The following is an 18,718-nucleotide window of genomic DNA, read 5'->3' as shown; positions in this document are numbered from 1 at the left end:
ATTGTCATCAGTTTATTTAAAAAGAAAAAACATAAAATTGGGTTTCTTTTGAATAAATGGAATAAAAACTGTAAAATTAGCATAAATAAAGTTACTTTAAACATATTTTGTCCCTATTATTATATGAACAAAGTTGTAGCTGAGTTGAGAAAAAAATTGAAATAGTGTATTTCTTATATATGATACTTGGAGCCTTTTAACTATAAAAAGTACAAAAAATATAAATTAATGAAAAAAAATCCATGTTACACTAATCAGTAGTACAGGCCAAAGAAGAAAAAATCAACACTTTGCATGTGCAACTTTTGGTTCCATATATAGGAGAGAATTAATAAAAGTATCATGACGTCGCAATAATCTGAAAAACTTCAAAATTTGAACAGAGTCTGGTTTTCTTATATCTGGTTGCTATGTACAAATCTGTAATATTTGCATTAAATATACCAAACTGATGCTTTAAAATTAATGTACACATGCCATACAATATTTTTCAGAATTGTTTTAGTCCATTCACTAACACATTTCTATGCGAAAACCTCACTATATTATATGTTTGTCCCTTTAAGGGTGCAATCAACAGTTTTTTCCTATGACGTCATATTTTGAGGGACCATCTATAATTGACCCTTAGTGGTGTTAATGTTAATGAAGATACTTGTATAAAACTAGATATCATTAGAATCAGAATTTTCTCTAGTTTATGATGAAATAAAAATAAATTGTACTTTTAATAGTACCAAAAAGTTTTATCCAGAGAAAATGGGAAAAACATTGCCTAATCTATGCATAAAAAACATGAAATCAGGCCATGTGCACACCCATGCAGACATGATACATGCACATTTTTCATATTCAAAACTGTATGAATTTCATAGGTTTTTACCTGGTCTTTCTAAAAATTTATGCTTCAGGCTACGTTCGCCTGCTCCGAAAAGAGTTACATTGGGTGCAAATAAGTTTTGCACTTTTCACTGCCAAAAAAACAGGATGTTTACAGTTTGTCTCCCCTTAAAACATGTGTATTTAATCTAATTTTTAAAAATTATTTTAATCATACAACCTGTTTTAATTGAAGCTAATTAACTTATTTTTACAATCAAATATAAAAAACATGATACTTTTTTACCAATTATGTTGATAAAAAGGGACTTCCCTCCAAGTCTATTTTTAGTTGGGGAATAACCCCTAGTTTTTTATACGAAACTGTTTATAGCACCCTTAGTACAATGAAAAATTCGGGAAATTTTCCCGATTTTTTTTTTTTTTTTTTTTTTTTTTTTTTATTGATTTTTCTACCGTAATTGGGGACTTTGTCCCCATATTAGTTACTTTAGAGCTAAAATTTTGTCAATGAAGACTGAACAGCTAAAATGAAGGGGAAAAATGGGGGGTAATATGAGGCAGGCATAACCTGTGAATGGGGACGAAGTTTGTATGTATTAATTTTTTTTAATGCAAACATGTTAATGAAAGAAACCGAAATACCACATGTAACGTTCCGGATTTTGGTTCTGTTGTTAGGGATTTAGCTGTGACGTTCTTTAAGTTATGACGTCTTATTCGATGTAAACAAAAGTAACGCTTTCATCAGGTAACGTTTTTTTTTTCATAACAAACAATTATTAAAATTGAATTTGAATTGAGTTCCAATCTAATATTTTACTAGACTGATAAATATATTTTTTTTTCAAAGTCTCATGCAAACAAGACAGATATCTGCAGGATTTTCCACAGGGACTTTTTTTTTGTTTTTTTCATGTTTCCTGTCTATTTGTATTACATACATGTAACTGACGTTTTTAATGTTGGCATTAATATTTGTATTACATTATTGACGTTTTTAACGTTGGCATCAATATTTCTTTGTTTTCTAGCTAGCAATGTGCATGCAGTTTATTATCCATATCTGTATACTGGAAATTTTTATATTTACTAAATTTTAGTATATGGTAAATGGTAATAAACTGCACACTGCTAGAAAATGCAGTAGGGGGATAGGGGTGTTTTTAAGCTTTGGATTTATCAAGGAATTCTTTTTCGAGATGTCAGGATTTTAATTTATTTCAATTGAACCTCTGGATATCATGTTTTTAAGCCTGGAATTTCAGGATCAGAACCTCTCTGACCCCCCACACCCCACCCCCTCTAAACTGCACATTGCAAGAAAACAAAGAAATCTTTAATGCAAACATTTAAAACGTCAACAATGTACATTTAATGCATTTAGACAGGAAATATGAAAAAAAAATGTTTGCTAACCAAGTCCCTGTGGGATTTTTTTGCTGTGTTGAACACCCATTGGTGGCCTTTGACTGGTATCTGCTCTTTGTTCATGCCAATTATTGTCTATTTCACATATTCCCCATTTCCATTCTCAATTTTATTGGGACACAGTACATATTAATAGATATATATCCAAATTTAAAACTAAATGTTCAAAAAAAATACAAATTCATTTTCAGTCAAAGAATTCACCACTGCCGTCTATGTTCCTCTGTACAAAATGCAGTGAAGAAATACAAAGATGGAGATAAAGTGCATGGTTATACAGTTAGAAAGGTATGAAAGTTAAGGTGATATGACATGTATGGTGTCCGAGTTATTGGTAGCAAATTTAAAAGAACTCGTAATTAAATGTATGAACATATATAGTTAAATGGTAAAAAAGTTGACCATGATACATAATATACATTTATTGTATTTTTTTACACTTATCTCTATATCATGTGTATTTGATTACACAATACTTTTTTTCATCTTTTACAATATAAAGAGATTCATGTCGTCAAATGTCAAAGAAGGAGGAACCTATAGTTTTCAAAAGGGTGATATTCAACCAGCAATGTCTTTATAAAAAAGTTTTCCAAATTTGAAAAAAAAATCCTGAGAACTGACAACTCTAAGAACAGAAATGTCAGTACAGTGTATAGTTCATTTTCATGAAGAAGAAAAAATGTTTACTAGAATGTTGTTCTGTCGTCTTGAGGTTTTCACTGGGAACTCTTGCCTCTCAACCAGAAAATAACTTAAATTGGCTGCTATGATCGATGCAGCCAAGAGTGCTGAAAGAAGCACTTAACACCTGGGTCACTGAACAATCAATTAATCATAAAACTAATGCATATCTTTGTAGGTTGTTGAGGTTCCCGAGTTAATGCTGACCAGTGTTGTACTCCACCATGACAAAACAGGAGCAGAACATTTACATGTGGCCAGGGATGATAGTAATAATGCTTTTAGGTAGGTAAAGAAAATATGTCATAACTAGACTAGAAAGTGTATACCATGTTTCAAGAAGAAGTGAGGGGAAAACACTTGACCGTTTATATATACAGATATTTTTATGCTAAAAACTGGATCAACCTTTAGTTACTAAGTAGGTCTATATGTTTATGTTTCACATTGTTTGTTTAATTACTTTATATATATATATATATATATATGATATATACAACATTTGATATACCGTCTTTTGGTATGTATAGTGCGCATTGATGTATTGTGCGCACCCCCTTTCTGGTCCGAGAAACTTAAGAAAAAAAGTTTCTTGTTCGTATAATACTCATTGACATTTTCGGAAAAGTCACATCTCCGAAATCGGCAAACAGGAAGCCGGTAATGTGGAAGTTTTCTAAATGGACACCGATTTCGGAGAATTCCGTACGGAATACGTAATTCATACAAAATTGCAAATATTCTGACAAATAAATAATATCTTATAATAAGAATATATAAAGAAGTTTTCTAAAACCGAATTTAATAATTTGATTGAATATCAAAGACAAATTAATTTCCCATGATTAAAGTTTTGATTGAAATAATAAAATAATTATACAATTCAGTCAAATAATTATTATAAACATCTATTTCTCAATCTTTAATGTTTATAAACACATGTAAGCCGTCAATTCATTAGATTGTTTTATCTTGTATTAAAAGCCCAAGCTGACCATGCATTGGAATTTCAAGGCTTGCAATTAAAAGAAATTAAAATTAATTCTTTTGTGACTGAGTTGAAAACAATGTAATCAAAACATCATTAAGTATTTCATATATAAATGAAGTGGCAATTTTAATTTATTAACCTCCGAATTTTCAATACCAGAAGATGGGTAAAATAAGACAGTCATATACTGCTCGTGAAAAACTTAAAGTAATCGCGTATGCCGAGGCACATGGAAACCGGGCAGCTGGTAGAGAATACACAATTGGAGAGTCCAACATTCGTCAATGGAGAAAACAGAAAGAGAGACTTCAAAATATGCCACGTACTAAAATGGCTAACAGGGGCAGCGCAGCACACTGGCCAGAGCTAGAGAGAGAACTCCTTGTCTGGGTTACTAATCGCCGTTTACGGGGATATGGTTTATCCACTACTGAGCTCAGACTTTAAGCTTTACTTCTGGCTAAACAGAATGATGCAAATGCACAGTTTCGTGCATCTGTTGACTGGGCCCATGCATTTATGAAAAGATCTGATTTGTCCATTAGAAGAAGAACACACATTGCACAGAAACTGCCTTCTGATTTTGAGGACCAACTTACCAAATTCCAGTCCTTCATTATCAACCTTCGAAAGAAACATCACTATAGCCTCTCCCAAATTGGCAATGCTGACCAGACGCCACTCACATTTGATATGCCATCCGGTACAACAATTGACCAAAAAGGTGCCAAAACTATTACGATAAAAACTACTGGCAATGAAAAGAACAGATTCACAGTCCTTGGGTGTACTGCTGACGGTGGGAAGCTACCAGCATACGTCGTGTTCAAAAGAAAAACCTTCCCTAAACTACCGTTTCCAAAAGGCATAATCGTACAGGTCCACGAAAAGGGTTGGTTTGATGACCGAATTACCAATGATTGGCTACAGAGAGTTTGGGATAGGCGTCCTGGTGCAGGCCTAACTAGAAGTTTGCTAGTGTTAGATGCATTCCGTTGTCATCGTACAGATAAAGCCAAAGCCGTACTTGATGAACAACGTACTGACCTTGCCATTATACCAGGAGGGATGACATCTATACTTCAACCACTAGATGTAGACATCAATAAACCTATGAAGACTGCTCTCCGACGTAGGTGGAATGAGTGGATCTCATCAGATGACCATTCCTTCACAGCTACAGGTCGTATGAGGAAGGCTGATTTACCCACTATTTGCACTTGGATAAGAGACGCCTGGGAGGAGTTGGACCCAGCCATTATCGTAAGGTCATTCAAGAAATGTACAATCTCCAACGCACTAGATGGGTCAGAAGATGACATGGTCTGGGAGGACCAAGACACACCCACTGCAACTCCAGACGTAGTTGAAGAAGAAGAAGATGATGATCTTGATTTGTACTATCAAGACGAAGAGGACACACCACTATCTATTCTACAAGATATTTACAGAATCTTCAATGAAGACAGTGATGATGAAGAATTTGAAGGGTTTTGAATGACAATTTGATAATTAGTGCCTCACTGACTTGAATATTGTAACTTTCAGTGCTTTGATATATATGCAATATACATGTTTTATTAATATTTGTTATAAATTAGTGCTGAAATAAATTGTTAAAATCTCATTATTTTTATTTTTTGTTTGTTGATTCTAGCTTTTAATCCGGATTATCACACCTCAATCAACGGGTCTAATCGATGTCAAAACAAATCAATAACAGGTTTACCTTGTTCCTAATTAAATTCGTTCAGGTTACAATTATGGGATAATAATGTTTTCAATCGTAGTTTCTTGAAAGGTTTTAATCAGTTGTTTAAAAAACACAAAGAAGAAAAGTATTTACAAAATAATAAAAAAACTTTATACACGAAATCACCACTTTACAATAAAGTCACATGATTTGCGATCACCTGATACACTAGAAAAAATATTCTGTACTCTTCACTTCACCTGAAAATGCCTCAGTCGGAGATTAGACCTGAAAAAAGACTAAGAAAACGTCTGTAGGCATGTATAACGCGCACCCCTCTTACATGAAACACAACCCAGGGTATAAATGTGCGCGTTATACATACCAAAAGACGGTAGTGATAAACAAAATTGAAATACATGAAATTATCACTGCAAACATATCTGCCAGCTGTCACTATTTGTAGTGGATTTTCACCACAAAAGTTCAAAACCGGAAATTTTGAAAGATTAATTTTGTCCACAATTCAAAACAAAACAAAACAATTTAATTATTACATGGCTATAGATTTGTACAAGTATGAAGAGGCAAAAATAAACAACATCAAGATAAATTGAAGGCCCTGTTCATAGGTTTTATTGGATGAGAGCCATCTTGCACATATACATTTTATGTAAATTCATGGGCATTTTGAAATGTTGGCATATAAAAAAAAAATCAAATAAATTCATATGCAGTGCCAATAAGTTTTTCGCCAGCATTTATTTTTACAAGTGGAAAAATAACTTGAATATTTGAACTGTTAACTAAACTAACAGGTCAAGTAAAATTTGAAAATTGCAGCATTAGCTAGAAAAGGCTAGATAAAATCACATATTATCTCATATGTTTTATAATTTCAGTGTTATGTTCAGGACCACACCTATGGATAGTACAGGTGTACCACATATACTAGAACACACCACACTGTGTGGATCAAGGAGGTTTCCTGTCAGAGATCCATTCTTTAAAATGCTGAATAGATCATTATCTACGTTCATGAATGCTATGACTGGTATGTTACAGTTTAAGTTTTGCTTATTATTGAAGGTTGTATGATGTCCTTTCATTACTTGTATCCACATTATTTAAGGTGGTACCTAACACTACAGAGAGATAACTCTGTAAAATCATCAGAACGTTTTAATGACACAGTGTTCATAAGGAAATATTAAGCTTCTGAATGATCAAAATAAGTGTTTGCCAAACTGCTAATATAGCCAGTGTAATTTTTCTGATAAACAGTTGGTTCAAACTTTTTTATTTTTAGCTCACCTGGCCCGAAGGGCCAAGTGAGCTTTTCCCATCACTTTGCGTCCGGCGTCCGTCGTCGTCCGTCGTCGTTAACTTTTACAAAAATCTTCTCCTCTGAAACTACTTGGCCAAATTGAACCAAACTTGGCCACAATCATCATTTGGGTATCTAGTTTAAAAAATGTGTGGAGTGACCCGGTCAACCAACCAAGATGGCCGCCACGGCTAAAAATAGAACATAGGGGTAAAATGCAGTTTTTGGCTTATAACTCAAAAACCAAAGCATTTAGAGGAAATCTGACATGGGGTAAAAATGTTTATCAGGTCAAGATCTATCTGCCCTGAAATTTTCAGACGAATCAGACAATCCGTTGTTGGGTTGCTGCCCCTGAATTTGTAATTTTGAGGAAATTTGGCTGTTTTTGATTATTATCTTGAATATTATTATAGATACAGATAAACTGTAAACAGCAATTATGTTCAATAAAGTAAGATTTACAAATAAGTCAACATGACCGAAATGGTCAGTTGACCCCTTTAGGAGTTATTGCCCTTTATAGTCAATTTTGAACCATTTTTCGTAAATCTTAGTTATCTTTTACAAAAATCTTCTCCTCTGAAACTACTTGGCCAAATTAATCCAATCTTGGCCACAATCATCTTTGGGGTATCTAGTTTTAAAAATGTGTGGCGTGACCCGGTCAACCAACCAAGATGGCCGCCACGGCTAAAAATAGAACATAGGGGTAAAATGCAGTTTTTGGCTTATAACTCAAAAACCAAAGCATTTAGTGGAAATCTGACATGGTATAAAAATGTTTATCAGGTCAAGATCTATCTGCCCTGAAATTTTCAGACGAATCGGACAACCCGTTGTTGGGTTGCTGCCCCTGAATTAGTAATTTTGAGGAAATTTTGCTGTTTTTGGTTATTATCTTGAATATTATTAGCTCACCTGGCCCGAAGGGCCAAGTGAGCTTTTCCCATCACTTTGCGTCCGGCGTCCGTCGTCGTCCGGCGTCCGTCGTCCGTCGTCGTTAACTTTTACAAAAATCTTCTCCTCTGAAACTACTGGGCCAAATTGAACCAAACTTGGCCACAATCATCATTGGGGTATCTAGTTTAAAAAATGTGTGGCGTGACCCGGTCAACCAACCAAGATGGCCGCCACGGCTAAAAATAGAACATAGGGGTAAAATGCAGTTTTTGGCTTAAAACTCAAAAACCAAAGCATTTAGAGGAAATCTGACATGGGGTATAAATGTTTATCAGGTCAAGATCTATCTGCCCTGAAATTTTCAGACGAATCAGACAATCCGTTGTTGGGTTGCTGCCCCTGAATTTGTAATTTTGAGGAAATTTGGCTGTTTTTGGTTATTATCTTGAATATTATTATAGATAGAGATAAACTGTAAACAGCAATTATGTTCAGCAAAGTAAGATTTACAAATAAGTCAACATGACCGAAATGGTCAGTTGACCCCTTTAGGAGTTATTGCCCTTTATAGTCAATTTTTAACCATTTTTCGTAAATCTTAGTTATCTTTTACAAAAATCTTCTCCCCTGAAACTACTTGGCCAAATGAATCCAAACTTGGCCACAATCATCTTTTGGGTATCTAGTTTAAAAAATGTGTGGCGTGACCCGGTCAACCAACCAATATGGCCGCCACGGCTAAAAATAGAATATGGGGGTAAAATGCAGTTTTTGGCTCATAACTCAAAAAACAAAGCAATTGGAGCAAATCTGAAAATGGTCATTTGACCCACTAAGGAGTAATTGTCCTTTATAGTCAATTTTTAACAATTTTCATAAAATTTGTAAATTTTTATTAACATTTTCCACTGAAACTACTGGGCCAAGTTCATTATAGATAGAGATAATTGTAAGCAGCAAGACTGTTTAGTAAAGTAAGATTTACAAACACATCACCATCACCAAAACACAATTTTGTCATGAATCCATCTGCTTCCTTTGTTTAATATTCACATAGACCAAGGTGAGCGACACAGGCTCTTTAGAGCCTCTAGTTATAGATAGAGATAAACTGTAAACAGCAATTATGTTCAGCAAAGTAAGATTTACAAATAAGTCAACATGACCAAAATGGTCAGTTGACCCCTTTAGGAGTTATTGCCCTTTATAGTCAATTTTGAACCATTTTTCGTAAATCTTAGTTATCTTTTACAAAAATCTTCTCCTCTGCAACTACTTGGCCAAATTAATCCAAACTTGGCCACAATCATCTTTTGGGTATCTAGTTTAAAAAATGTGTGGCGTGACCCGGTCAACCAACCAAGATGGCCGCCACGGCTAAAAATAGAATATGGGGGTAAAATGCAGTTTTTGGCTTATAACTCAAAAAACAAAGCAATTAGAGCAAATCTGAAAATGGTCAATTGACCCACTAAGGAGTAATTGTCCTTTATAGTCAATTTTTAACAATTTTCATAAAATTTGTAAATTTTTATTAACATTTTCCACTGAAACTACTGGGACAAGTTCATTATAGATAGAGATAATTGTAAGCAGCAAGACTGTTTAGTAAAGTAAGATTTACAAACACATCACCATCACCAAAACACAATTTTGTCATGAATCCATCTGCTTCCTTTGTTTAATATTCACATAGACCAAGGTGAGCGACACAGGCTCTTTAGAGCCTCTAGTTTTTTATTTTTGTCATGTTTGTCAAAGGGTCAAAGTAAATACTTTGTCAAAACTTTAAGAAAATTAAACAAGCCAAATTAATTTTAGTTAAATTGTTAGGTACCACTTTAAACACTGTTGGATAGTTGTCTCTGAATATATATGCTGTACATGTTATTGCACAGAAGTGTACTGTATAGGATATTTTTAGTTTTGTTTTCACTTTTTGTGCCTTTTCAACCTACTATTCAATCATGCATACAGTTAAAAAAATGTATAAATTAAATATGTTGAAAACCTTTTGGAACACATGTATTGTTATTTAGAATCAATTCTTTCATTCATGCTTATAAAGAAATATTAAAGAAGATGTGGTATAACTGACTTTAAGACAGCACCTCACCAGAAAACAGATAATTTGAAAGTTAGCAACTTAAGGTCACCATACAGCATTGAACCTTTAAGAAGGACTAAAACCCAAACAAAACTATAAAACTCCATAAAATGACAAATTTAAAAAATCAAAATGAGAAAACTGAAGGCATGATTTATAAACAAGACAATGAATGAAAAAGAAATATGATAAACAGCAACACACACAGAGTTCGGGAAAAGTGTTGGGCCTCATGATTTTACCACCAAAATTTTGCATAGGACTGACACAATTTTAGTACTTTTCAATAGAATTAATAGTGAGGACCAGCAGATTTTCTTCAAGGACCATCAGGGAAAATAAGATTTTGCGAACTCTGCACAGTGACACAACCACTTATTATGCATATTTTTACTTTTAAATTTTCTGTTCATCTTTTATTGTTATAGCTAGTGATTGGACAATGTACCCATTCTCCTCACAGAATCAAAAAGATTTTGAAAATTTGTTGTCAGTTTATTTGGATGCAGTGTTCTTTCCACAACTGAGAGAGCTTGATTTCAGGTTTGTAAATCTTGTTTTTCTTTTCATGTGTCTGGTGGCAGAGGGGTATAAGAAGTTAATCTTGACCTACTTTACAGATTGCTATAACTTATAACCATTATCAAGAAATCAATGTGATTGTAAGAAAGGATGGTTGCTTTTAAGAATTTCAATGATTTGTTAATATTTTGTTTTTCTATAGAGTCATATTGTGTATACAAAATTTGTCAAGCAATCTCTTGTGTTTAAAAAAAGATAGAAAGACTTCAAAGCACTTCTGTTAAAAGAAAAGTATTTTTTATTTAAATGTATTTTTGTTACAGTTTAAAATATCATTCACTTCTAATTATTCAATTTGTTTTGAAAAAAAAACCATTTAAGGGTTAAATTTCACATCAGAAGGCTACTCTAGATTAATGGAAAATAACTCTAAAAATTCAGTGACAAGTGTGTCAACCATTATCAGAAATATCTTAAAAGCTTCTCAAAATAATCCATCAAAAGCATTAATGAAATTGCCTTTGAAAAATTCATTACTGATTTAAAAAGAATTTTCTCCCTTTCCTCATGTTAAGTCTTGTTGTATTTTCAAACCTGACATAATGCACTGAGATCAACTTCTTTAAAGAAGTGTGCATGACTCTTTTACTGCATTCCACTATATACAGGATATCATACGCTTTGTTGCTTTCAAATCCAAGTTAACTGCAAATAAAATAACTCTTTCAAAATATATTCAAGTGAATCAACTAGGATGGTGGTAAGGAAATGAAGACTGCCAGTGGGAAAAAAGTATGTCAGAAAGGGACAGAAAATATATTTATGGTTTTTAAACTATATTTTTTTTACAGTCAAGAAGGGTGGAGATTAGAAAATGAGAACCCTGAAGACAAGTCTTCCCCACTGATGTTTAAAGGGGTTGTATATAATGAAATGAAAGGGGTATTTGTAAGTACTCTGTTATAGTAATATGGGTTGGATAAAACAAAGGAATACACATTTTCCCATCCTTTCTATCTGAAAGACTTTAAAAATGACACACAAGTATACTGGATGAGAAATTTTGGATGTTTACAAATTAAAAAGAATATATCTAAGCTGGGGTAAAATAAAAGGTACTTTCCTATCGACCACCATTCAATACAGGAATGCTGCCTAAATTTATCAATTCAAATTTTGGGGTATTTATTGCTTATCACATGCTGATTGAAAATAATCAAGTGAAAAAAAGGAGTTCCAAGCTTTAAGGTATTCATAAATAAATATCTGTTTGCACCAGTATATATATTTTTTTTGTGGGAAAAAAATCTGTGGCTGAACAATTGGCAAATGGATATTATATCAGTTCGCATCCCCTCCCTCAACAGTCATACACACAAAATACAGAAACACAATAATAAAACTTGACATTAGAAGTTTCCTTCATTTCAATTAGCCACAAAAATTATTGATTTTTTTGTTGTTGAAAATACATAAATTGAATCCTAAAAACATTTCTTTTGTTTTATATCCACAATTCTTTCATTTTGTTACAGTCAAATAAAGACAACATCTATTGCCAAGCAGTAGAGAATGAACTGTTACCAAGTCATACCTATGGAGTTGTATCTGGTGGTGAACCTTCAAAGATAACAGATCTTACATGGGAACATTTAAAGAACTTCCATGCTTCACATTATCATCCTTCAAATTCAAGGTATGTATATCCAGAATTAATGATCTCATTAAGGAACTGGTAAACAAACTCCTTGTGTTACTTTAACACTTTATATATAGATACAATAGACAACCAACCAACTAGAAATCTTACATAGACATATTTAGACTTGTAGGCAAATTTGTCCGCCATTGCATTAAAATCACACAGGTTCCCAAAAACTTTGACATCATAATTTAAAATATTTGTCGTTACAATTTAAAAGTGATTGTTGCTTGACTTCAAAAGGTGATTCGGAGTCGATCTAAGGTCATTTGGAGTCGATCTAAGGTCATTTGGAGGCAAGATACAGCTAAATACCAAAAGTGTAAATACCTTTATTGGAAGAGGTCAAAAGCTCAAATACGTTAAACAAACTGATTTATCACGACTTTTGCAAGTAGAAAATAATGCCAATTTAAATATTTGCGCAGTTAAATTAGAAAATCGCAAAATTAAATAGTCTCATAGTGGACTAGAAAGTAAAACAAGAAATAAAATATCCTCGAAAATAAGTTGGTTTACAGGATCCATTATTATTTTTGTAGGTTTTATACATATGGTAATTTTCCCTTAGAAAGACATCTAGAGTACATTAATAGTAACTATCTACAGAAATTTAGTAAGATTGATATTGATACTAAAGTGCCGAATGAACCAAGATGGACAGAAATGGTAAGTTGATACTTCAAGTTGTTGGTTTGCTGTCTCATAGATGTATTTCATAAATCTCCTTTCATTCGCATATATATTTGTGTGTGTCTAAGGCCACAATATGTTTCAGATTTAGATCTTTTAAATGTAGGCCAATAATTAATCAAATCTGTATAAAAATTGATATTGGTACAAAAATGGGTCCTAAGATCCAAGAAAAATCTTCTGCTGGTAAAAGTTTTATATATATATCTACTTTATTTTTTTACTAAACTTATATATATATTGGTTATTTTTGCAGTCTTCATTACACATCTACACAGATAGTAGAAATCAGAGACACAATGTTTTACTGGACCGCAGGCTCTAGACGTTCTGTCAATAGTATAAAAATATTGGCAATTGGAAGAAAATATTGTCCATATATATATATAATATAGAGAAGTCTTCCAATGTCAAAATCGTCAAAATGTAAACAAAGCGGTTTTAAATTTTCGTGAAAGGCTTGCGCTTTACTGTTACGGTATTTAGGGACAAGGGAGTACCTGTGTGGGATAGCGATGTTATGGCAGTTCCACAATGAAAGTCGAATATTTTCCTCAGCACGACAAAAGTGGTCAGTGGCGATGTCTAGTTGATTAATATCCAGTAAAAAGTTGAGCGGAGTAATTATTAGGTACTCACTTGTCCCAAAATACCGCAACAGTAAAGCGCAAGCCTTTCACGAAAAAAAAAACCGCTTTGTTTACATTTTGCTGATTTTGACATGAGAAGCCTTCTCTATATTATATATATGGACACTATTTTCTTTCAATTGCCAATATTTTTATACTATTGACAGAACGTCTAGTGCCTGTGACTGGACCCTTTATACAGGACTATTTTACTGAGCTTACAGATTACAAATAAATAATACATATTCAAATAATATATTGTAAATATCTATATACAGCATGTACAAAGAATTTAAAGTGATAATTGTTTATACATTCAGAATGAAGTTGATACAATTTCTAATAATAGATAGCATTTTCCCCCATTAGATTCATCACTTGTTTATTTGGTTGAATCTGTTTGATTAATTAATTGGTATATTGATTGAATGATGTATTGAATGTAAAAAAAGCCAGTAATGAGATATTTAAAGTTCCTTTATTCTTATACATCATTTTATATTTTTATCAGAGAAGAACACATATAACCTGCCAGCCTGACCCAATGGCACCTGACCCAGAAAAACAAACAACAGTGTCAGTCAGTTACCTATTAACAGAGTAAGCTTTGTAGCTAATGTTTTCATGTCCAGGTTTTTTATAGCTGACCATACAGTATTGGTTTTCTCATTGTTGAAGACTGTACAGTTTCCTATAATTGGTTACATCCACTTCATTTGGACTTTTGTGGATAGTTGTTGCATTGCCAATCATACCAAGTCTTCTTATTTTTATCTGTGAAATGAATTTTTAGTCAATTGTCTCGCTAGTTATTTAGCTATCAATGAATTAAATATATTTCTGCAGTTGGTCTTCTTCAATTCTTGACCTGTATGTATATTATAAAGAGCATTTGTACATATGTGTTTTCTTTGACGACCTGATGAAAATGACTATTTTAGCTCATAGACCATATCAGGAAAGAGAGCATTTTGTTGATATTTTTGAAAGTATGTGCCAAAAGTAAAACCTCTGTGAATATAAATATTTTAAAACAAATCAATTTTTGAATATTTGTGTAATTGCTGAATTCTATAAACAGGGGTTTATTAATTAAAATGAATAACAAGACTGCTGCAATTAGTAATACATGATTTTTATTATCATCAACATGCACATATATCTATCACAAAATACATGTGATAATATAGGTTGAAATTTCATTATTATTTGTTTTTAAATTTATTTCAGTATTTCTGAAACATTTGAATCCTTTACCCTGAGTATCATTGGAGCTTTACTGATGGATGGAGAAACTTCACCATTCTATCAATCATTACTGGTACCCAACATTGGTTCTGATTTTGCACCAATGACAGGGTAAGTAACTGTATGCCTGTTCATATTGGAAAGGGAGGTAACTGAAAATATAAAACAAAATCATCTATTTAAACTTAGGCCACGTTTTTTTTTATTTGTTGGTTAACAGATCCGCCGACCTGATTTTGCCAATTTTCAGAATAAAAATAAAATTGACTTTTCATGCTTTTTTATTCCCGCAGACCCTTATAAATGCATTATCCCTGAAAAATAATTAAAATTTTCTTTTATTATGAAATGAAATGCATTAATCATTAACAAAGTTGATAACACTTTCTGTTGTGAAAAATAAAACTTCCAATTTATGTTTCTAAAAATAGACAAATAAATTATAACTGACCTTGAAATGTCTTTTGCGCAAATAATTTTGTGGAATGAAACCTGTGTTTAAAACCAATTACAAAATAAGTTTGTTTCCCTTATTTGTCATCAGTCCATAAGATGCATCATCTCAGAGAAATAGACTTGTCCAAATGTTGACAGGTGGAATACATCAATTAAAGTACTGAATATTAACAAATCATTTGAAATTTTCTTGTTTCATAGATAACAAAAAATATTGATCATTGGGATAAAAACCGGATTGCATGACAACTGATTAACCCGATATTGTCGTTTATCCAGTGGACGAGTCTATTACGTTTTTCGACACGTGTGTTGAAACTTATTTTTGTACGACGTTTTTACATTTTTTTAATTTATCAGTTTTTGTGACTGAAGATCTTTATTTACCAAGTTTTCTGGAATTGATTGATCCCTACGCGAATCTGTTTTTCTTGTTTGTGAAATGATGATTTAATTTCTTCTATGTCCGTGCAACCCCCCTTTTTTACAGGAAATTATTAAACGATGTCATGCGATGTTCATGAACACTGATCAATAATAATTCATCGAACTTAATGTTAAGAAATGATGACAAAACAGCATTTAAGACAAACATTTTGTTAGTAAGGTGAAATATATATTTATTTTGCATATTTTTTCTGTTTTGAAAGATATTTTTTTTCTTTTTTTTTCCGACTGACCGACCAGACTTTTTTATGCGGAAAATCCGTAAACCAACAAATAAAAAAATCTTGGCCTTATTGTATTATTTAAAAATTGTATACAGATAATATCACACTGTTTGAATAATAAATATATAATGTAACAGATATGATATTATCTGTATGTATTAACAAAATATGAAAACAATTGGTTCTTAGGGTGCATGTCTTATTAAATGTCTTATTAAAATAAGTCATGATTAACTTGTAGTAATTAGAATCTCCATATTTGGACCAAATTGTTCCAAAATGTCATCCTTTGATTAGTTTTCCACTGTATGAAAATTATACTGAAATATATTCCAGACATTAAATTATTATATTTATATATAATTTATATATTAATGTTTTCAGTTACCATAGTGATACCAAAGATTCAGCATTCTCTGTTGGTCTTCAAGGAATCAGCTCTAATGATGTGGAGAAAGTCACACAGATCATATCTGATACCTTTGATCAAGTTGTAAGGTACTTTAAACTTTGAATGTGAATATCTGAGGCAGTAATCAACAAGTTACATAGTGAAATTTTCCTGAATAAACATTTAAGGAATGACTGAATATTTTTTCTGTCTGTGAAAAAAATAACATAGCGTAGCGGGTTATTTACAGTGTGCACCACATTTTTTATGTTATTTCCAATAGACAGAAAACATATTACAGTCATTTCTTATAATTTAATTCTAAATTCCATGTTAACTGAGAAAACCATGAAAAAACGTTGATGACGTCACAGTCACATGACTAAATTATGTCTATATGGGCTCGTAACAAAATATCGTCAGCCAATCAGAAGACACATTACATCCAAAATTAAATTATTGTTATTTACCACGACTTAGTACAAATCTGATAATTAACATTCAAACACTAGATTCCACAAAAACTCATTGTTTTCCTGTCACATCTATGTTTCCTCTTTCTGTCTGCCCTTTACAATTGCAAAGTGACTGGATTTCACTGAGACTTTAACCTTTAAGTATCCAATGGTATTTGACAAAAAATTATTTTGAATTTATAAAAGCAAAACCTGGTGTTTGCCGTGGGTCTTATTGGGGTTTAAGCGTGACACGGGATTGCAAAATTTTTGTACATCTGACACATGAAGTCAAATTATTGTGCCGTGAAAATGAGAAATGAAGTCTAGCGAGACACAGCAAATTACCAAAAAATGAAAATTGCTTACCTACATAGTGCAATGGGGATACGGGAATCCGACAAAACAGTAAGCGGTATCTGGGATCAGAAACCCCAATGAGACCCCCTTTGCCATTCACAACAAATTGGGAAAGGGGATATTGATTTGTAATTCTGCTGTCAGTTTCTAGTTTTTTCATAGATGTGTTCTTCATTTTTAGTGAAGGATTTGAACAGAAAAGAATTGATGCTTTGTTGCATCAGATAGAACTTGGACAGAAACACCAGAGCAGCAACTTTGGTATAAAATTAACTTTAGTAAGTATACAACAGAATAGATATGAAATAAGTAATCGAAGAATCAAATTTAGAAAAATGTTCAACAAGTGATCTAACAACACATTTATTGATGAATTTTCATGAGTTGAATATTGTTTTGGATTTTGAATTCTTTGATTAGTTATTCTATTTCATACATTATAAAAATATATATTTACACTAAATCTGACATATATTGTAGAAAACTATAAATGTTGGCTTTGATAAATATGGCAGTTGAAAAATAATATTTGACTATTGGTGATTTATATATATATATAGGTAGAAATAAATCTTTAAATAAAAGGAGATGCAGCAAGAGGACAAGTATGTGAACAACTGCATGTCACTGTACAGCCTTCACAAATATGCAAAACCAAAACCATATTGTAAGTCATACAATGCATGGGTGACAAGATGTTAAAACAGAAACAATTCAAAGAAGAAAACCAATTGCCTGATTTTGCTGAAAGAAAAATTAAGTGAAAAAAGTAAATGTAGCCAACTCTCTTTTTATTTTTTTATTTGTATTTTAGGGTATAAGTCATAGTTGGAACCATGACACAGATCCTGTCGAAAGTCTACAAATAAATAAATACGTCGGACAGTTCAGACAGAAATTACAAGAGGATCCACAGTTCCTACAGAATAAAGTTAAACAGTATTTTAAGGTGAGAAAGTTTGAGAAGTTGGTTGGTTGTTTGTATGTCAATCAAGCTAGAATGTAATTTTTATGCCCCGCTTACAATAGAAGTTATGGGAGGAATTATGTATTAAGTATGTGTATTTGTACATCAGTCCATCTTTCAATCCTGTAGGGTATTAATGGTTTTTGGATACTGGTAGTTAACGTTAACTTGAAATTTGATACACATGTTCATTATGATGTTAGAAACTATGTCAAACAAATTATAAAGGCATAGTGCATTTGAGGTTGTTTTAAAAATCAGAAAAAAATGTTATAGGGGTTACACTACAGTACAACTTGGATAAAGAAGTAGCTTTCCCATACTTAACTTTGCTTTTCCTGACTGGCAAAAGGTTATCTAGTTGCCCAAGTGTTCACAACAGCTTCTTTTAGTCATTTTCATTTTCAGCAATTTTCCATGTTGATGAAACAGCAACTTTGCATTTATAAGTAAATAAATTCTAACTAGTTGAAAGATTGACTTCACAGACAGATTGGTCATATGTTATGAGAAGAAACAACTTTTTAAGAAGCATTTTCTTTTACTTTTGGTACTTTTTCATGCCAAGTGCACAATAAAACATTCTGATTTTTTAAATGCAAAATAGATTTGTTTTTTCAATATGATATCAATTGCCTAGTGGTCATT

The 18,718-nt window shown here is 32.3% G+C and overlaps 1 protein-coding gene across 1 annotated transcript in view; it reads left to right on the top strand.

Moving 5' to 3' along the window:
* Positions 1 to 18,718, top strand: part of LOC134701327 (presequence protease, mitochondrial-like) — a 51,764-nt gene that overhangs the window by 1,593 nt on the left and 31,453 nt on the right. The window contains exons 2-13 of the mRNA XM_063562463.1: positions 2,463 to 2,559; positions 3,134 to 3,240; positions 6,542 to 6,693; positions 10,405 to 10,519; positions 11,350 to 11,446; positions 12,034 to 12,194; positions 12,743 to 12,869; positions 14,034 to 14,122; positions 14,753 to 14,881; positions 16,282 to 16,395; positions 17,285 to 17,381; positions 17,918 to 18,052. Of these exons, the coding sequence (XP_063418533.1) occupies positions 2,463 to 2,559; positions 3,134 to 3,240; positions 6,542 to 6,693; positions 10,405 to 10,519; positions 11,350 to 11,446; positions 12,034 to 12,194; positions 12,743 to 12,869; positions 14,034 to 14,122; positions 14,753 to 14,881; positions 16,282 to 16,395; positions 17,285 to 17,381; positions 17,918 to 18,052 (1,420 nt within the window). The remainder of the gene's footprint in view (positions 1 to 2,462; positions 2,560 to 3,133; positions 3,241 to 6,541; positions 6,694 to 10,404; positions 10,520 to 11,349; positions 11,447 to 12,033; positions 12,195 to 12,742; positions 12,870 to 14,033; positions 14,123 to 14,752; positions 14,882 to 16,281; positions 16,396 to 17,284; positions 17,382 to 17,917; positions 18,053 to 18,718) is intronic.

Source organism: Mytilus trossulus, unplaced genomic scaffold, assembly GCF_036588685.1.
Source record: "Mytilus trossulus isolate FHL-02 unplaced genomic scaffold, PNRI_Mtr1.1.1.hap1 h1tg000234l__unscaffolded, whole genome shotgun sequence".
NCBI classification, from domain to species: Eukaryota; Metazoa; Mollusca; class Bivalvia; order Mytilida; family Mytilidae; genus Mytilus; species Mytilus trossulus.
The sequence above is the reverse complement of the archived record's forward strand: the minus strand, read 5'-3'. Positions and strand labels throughout refer to the sequence as shown.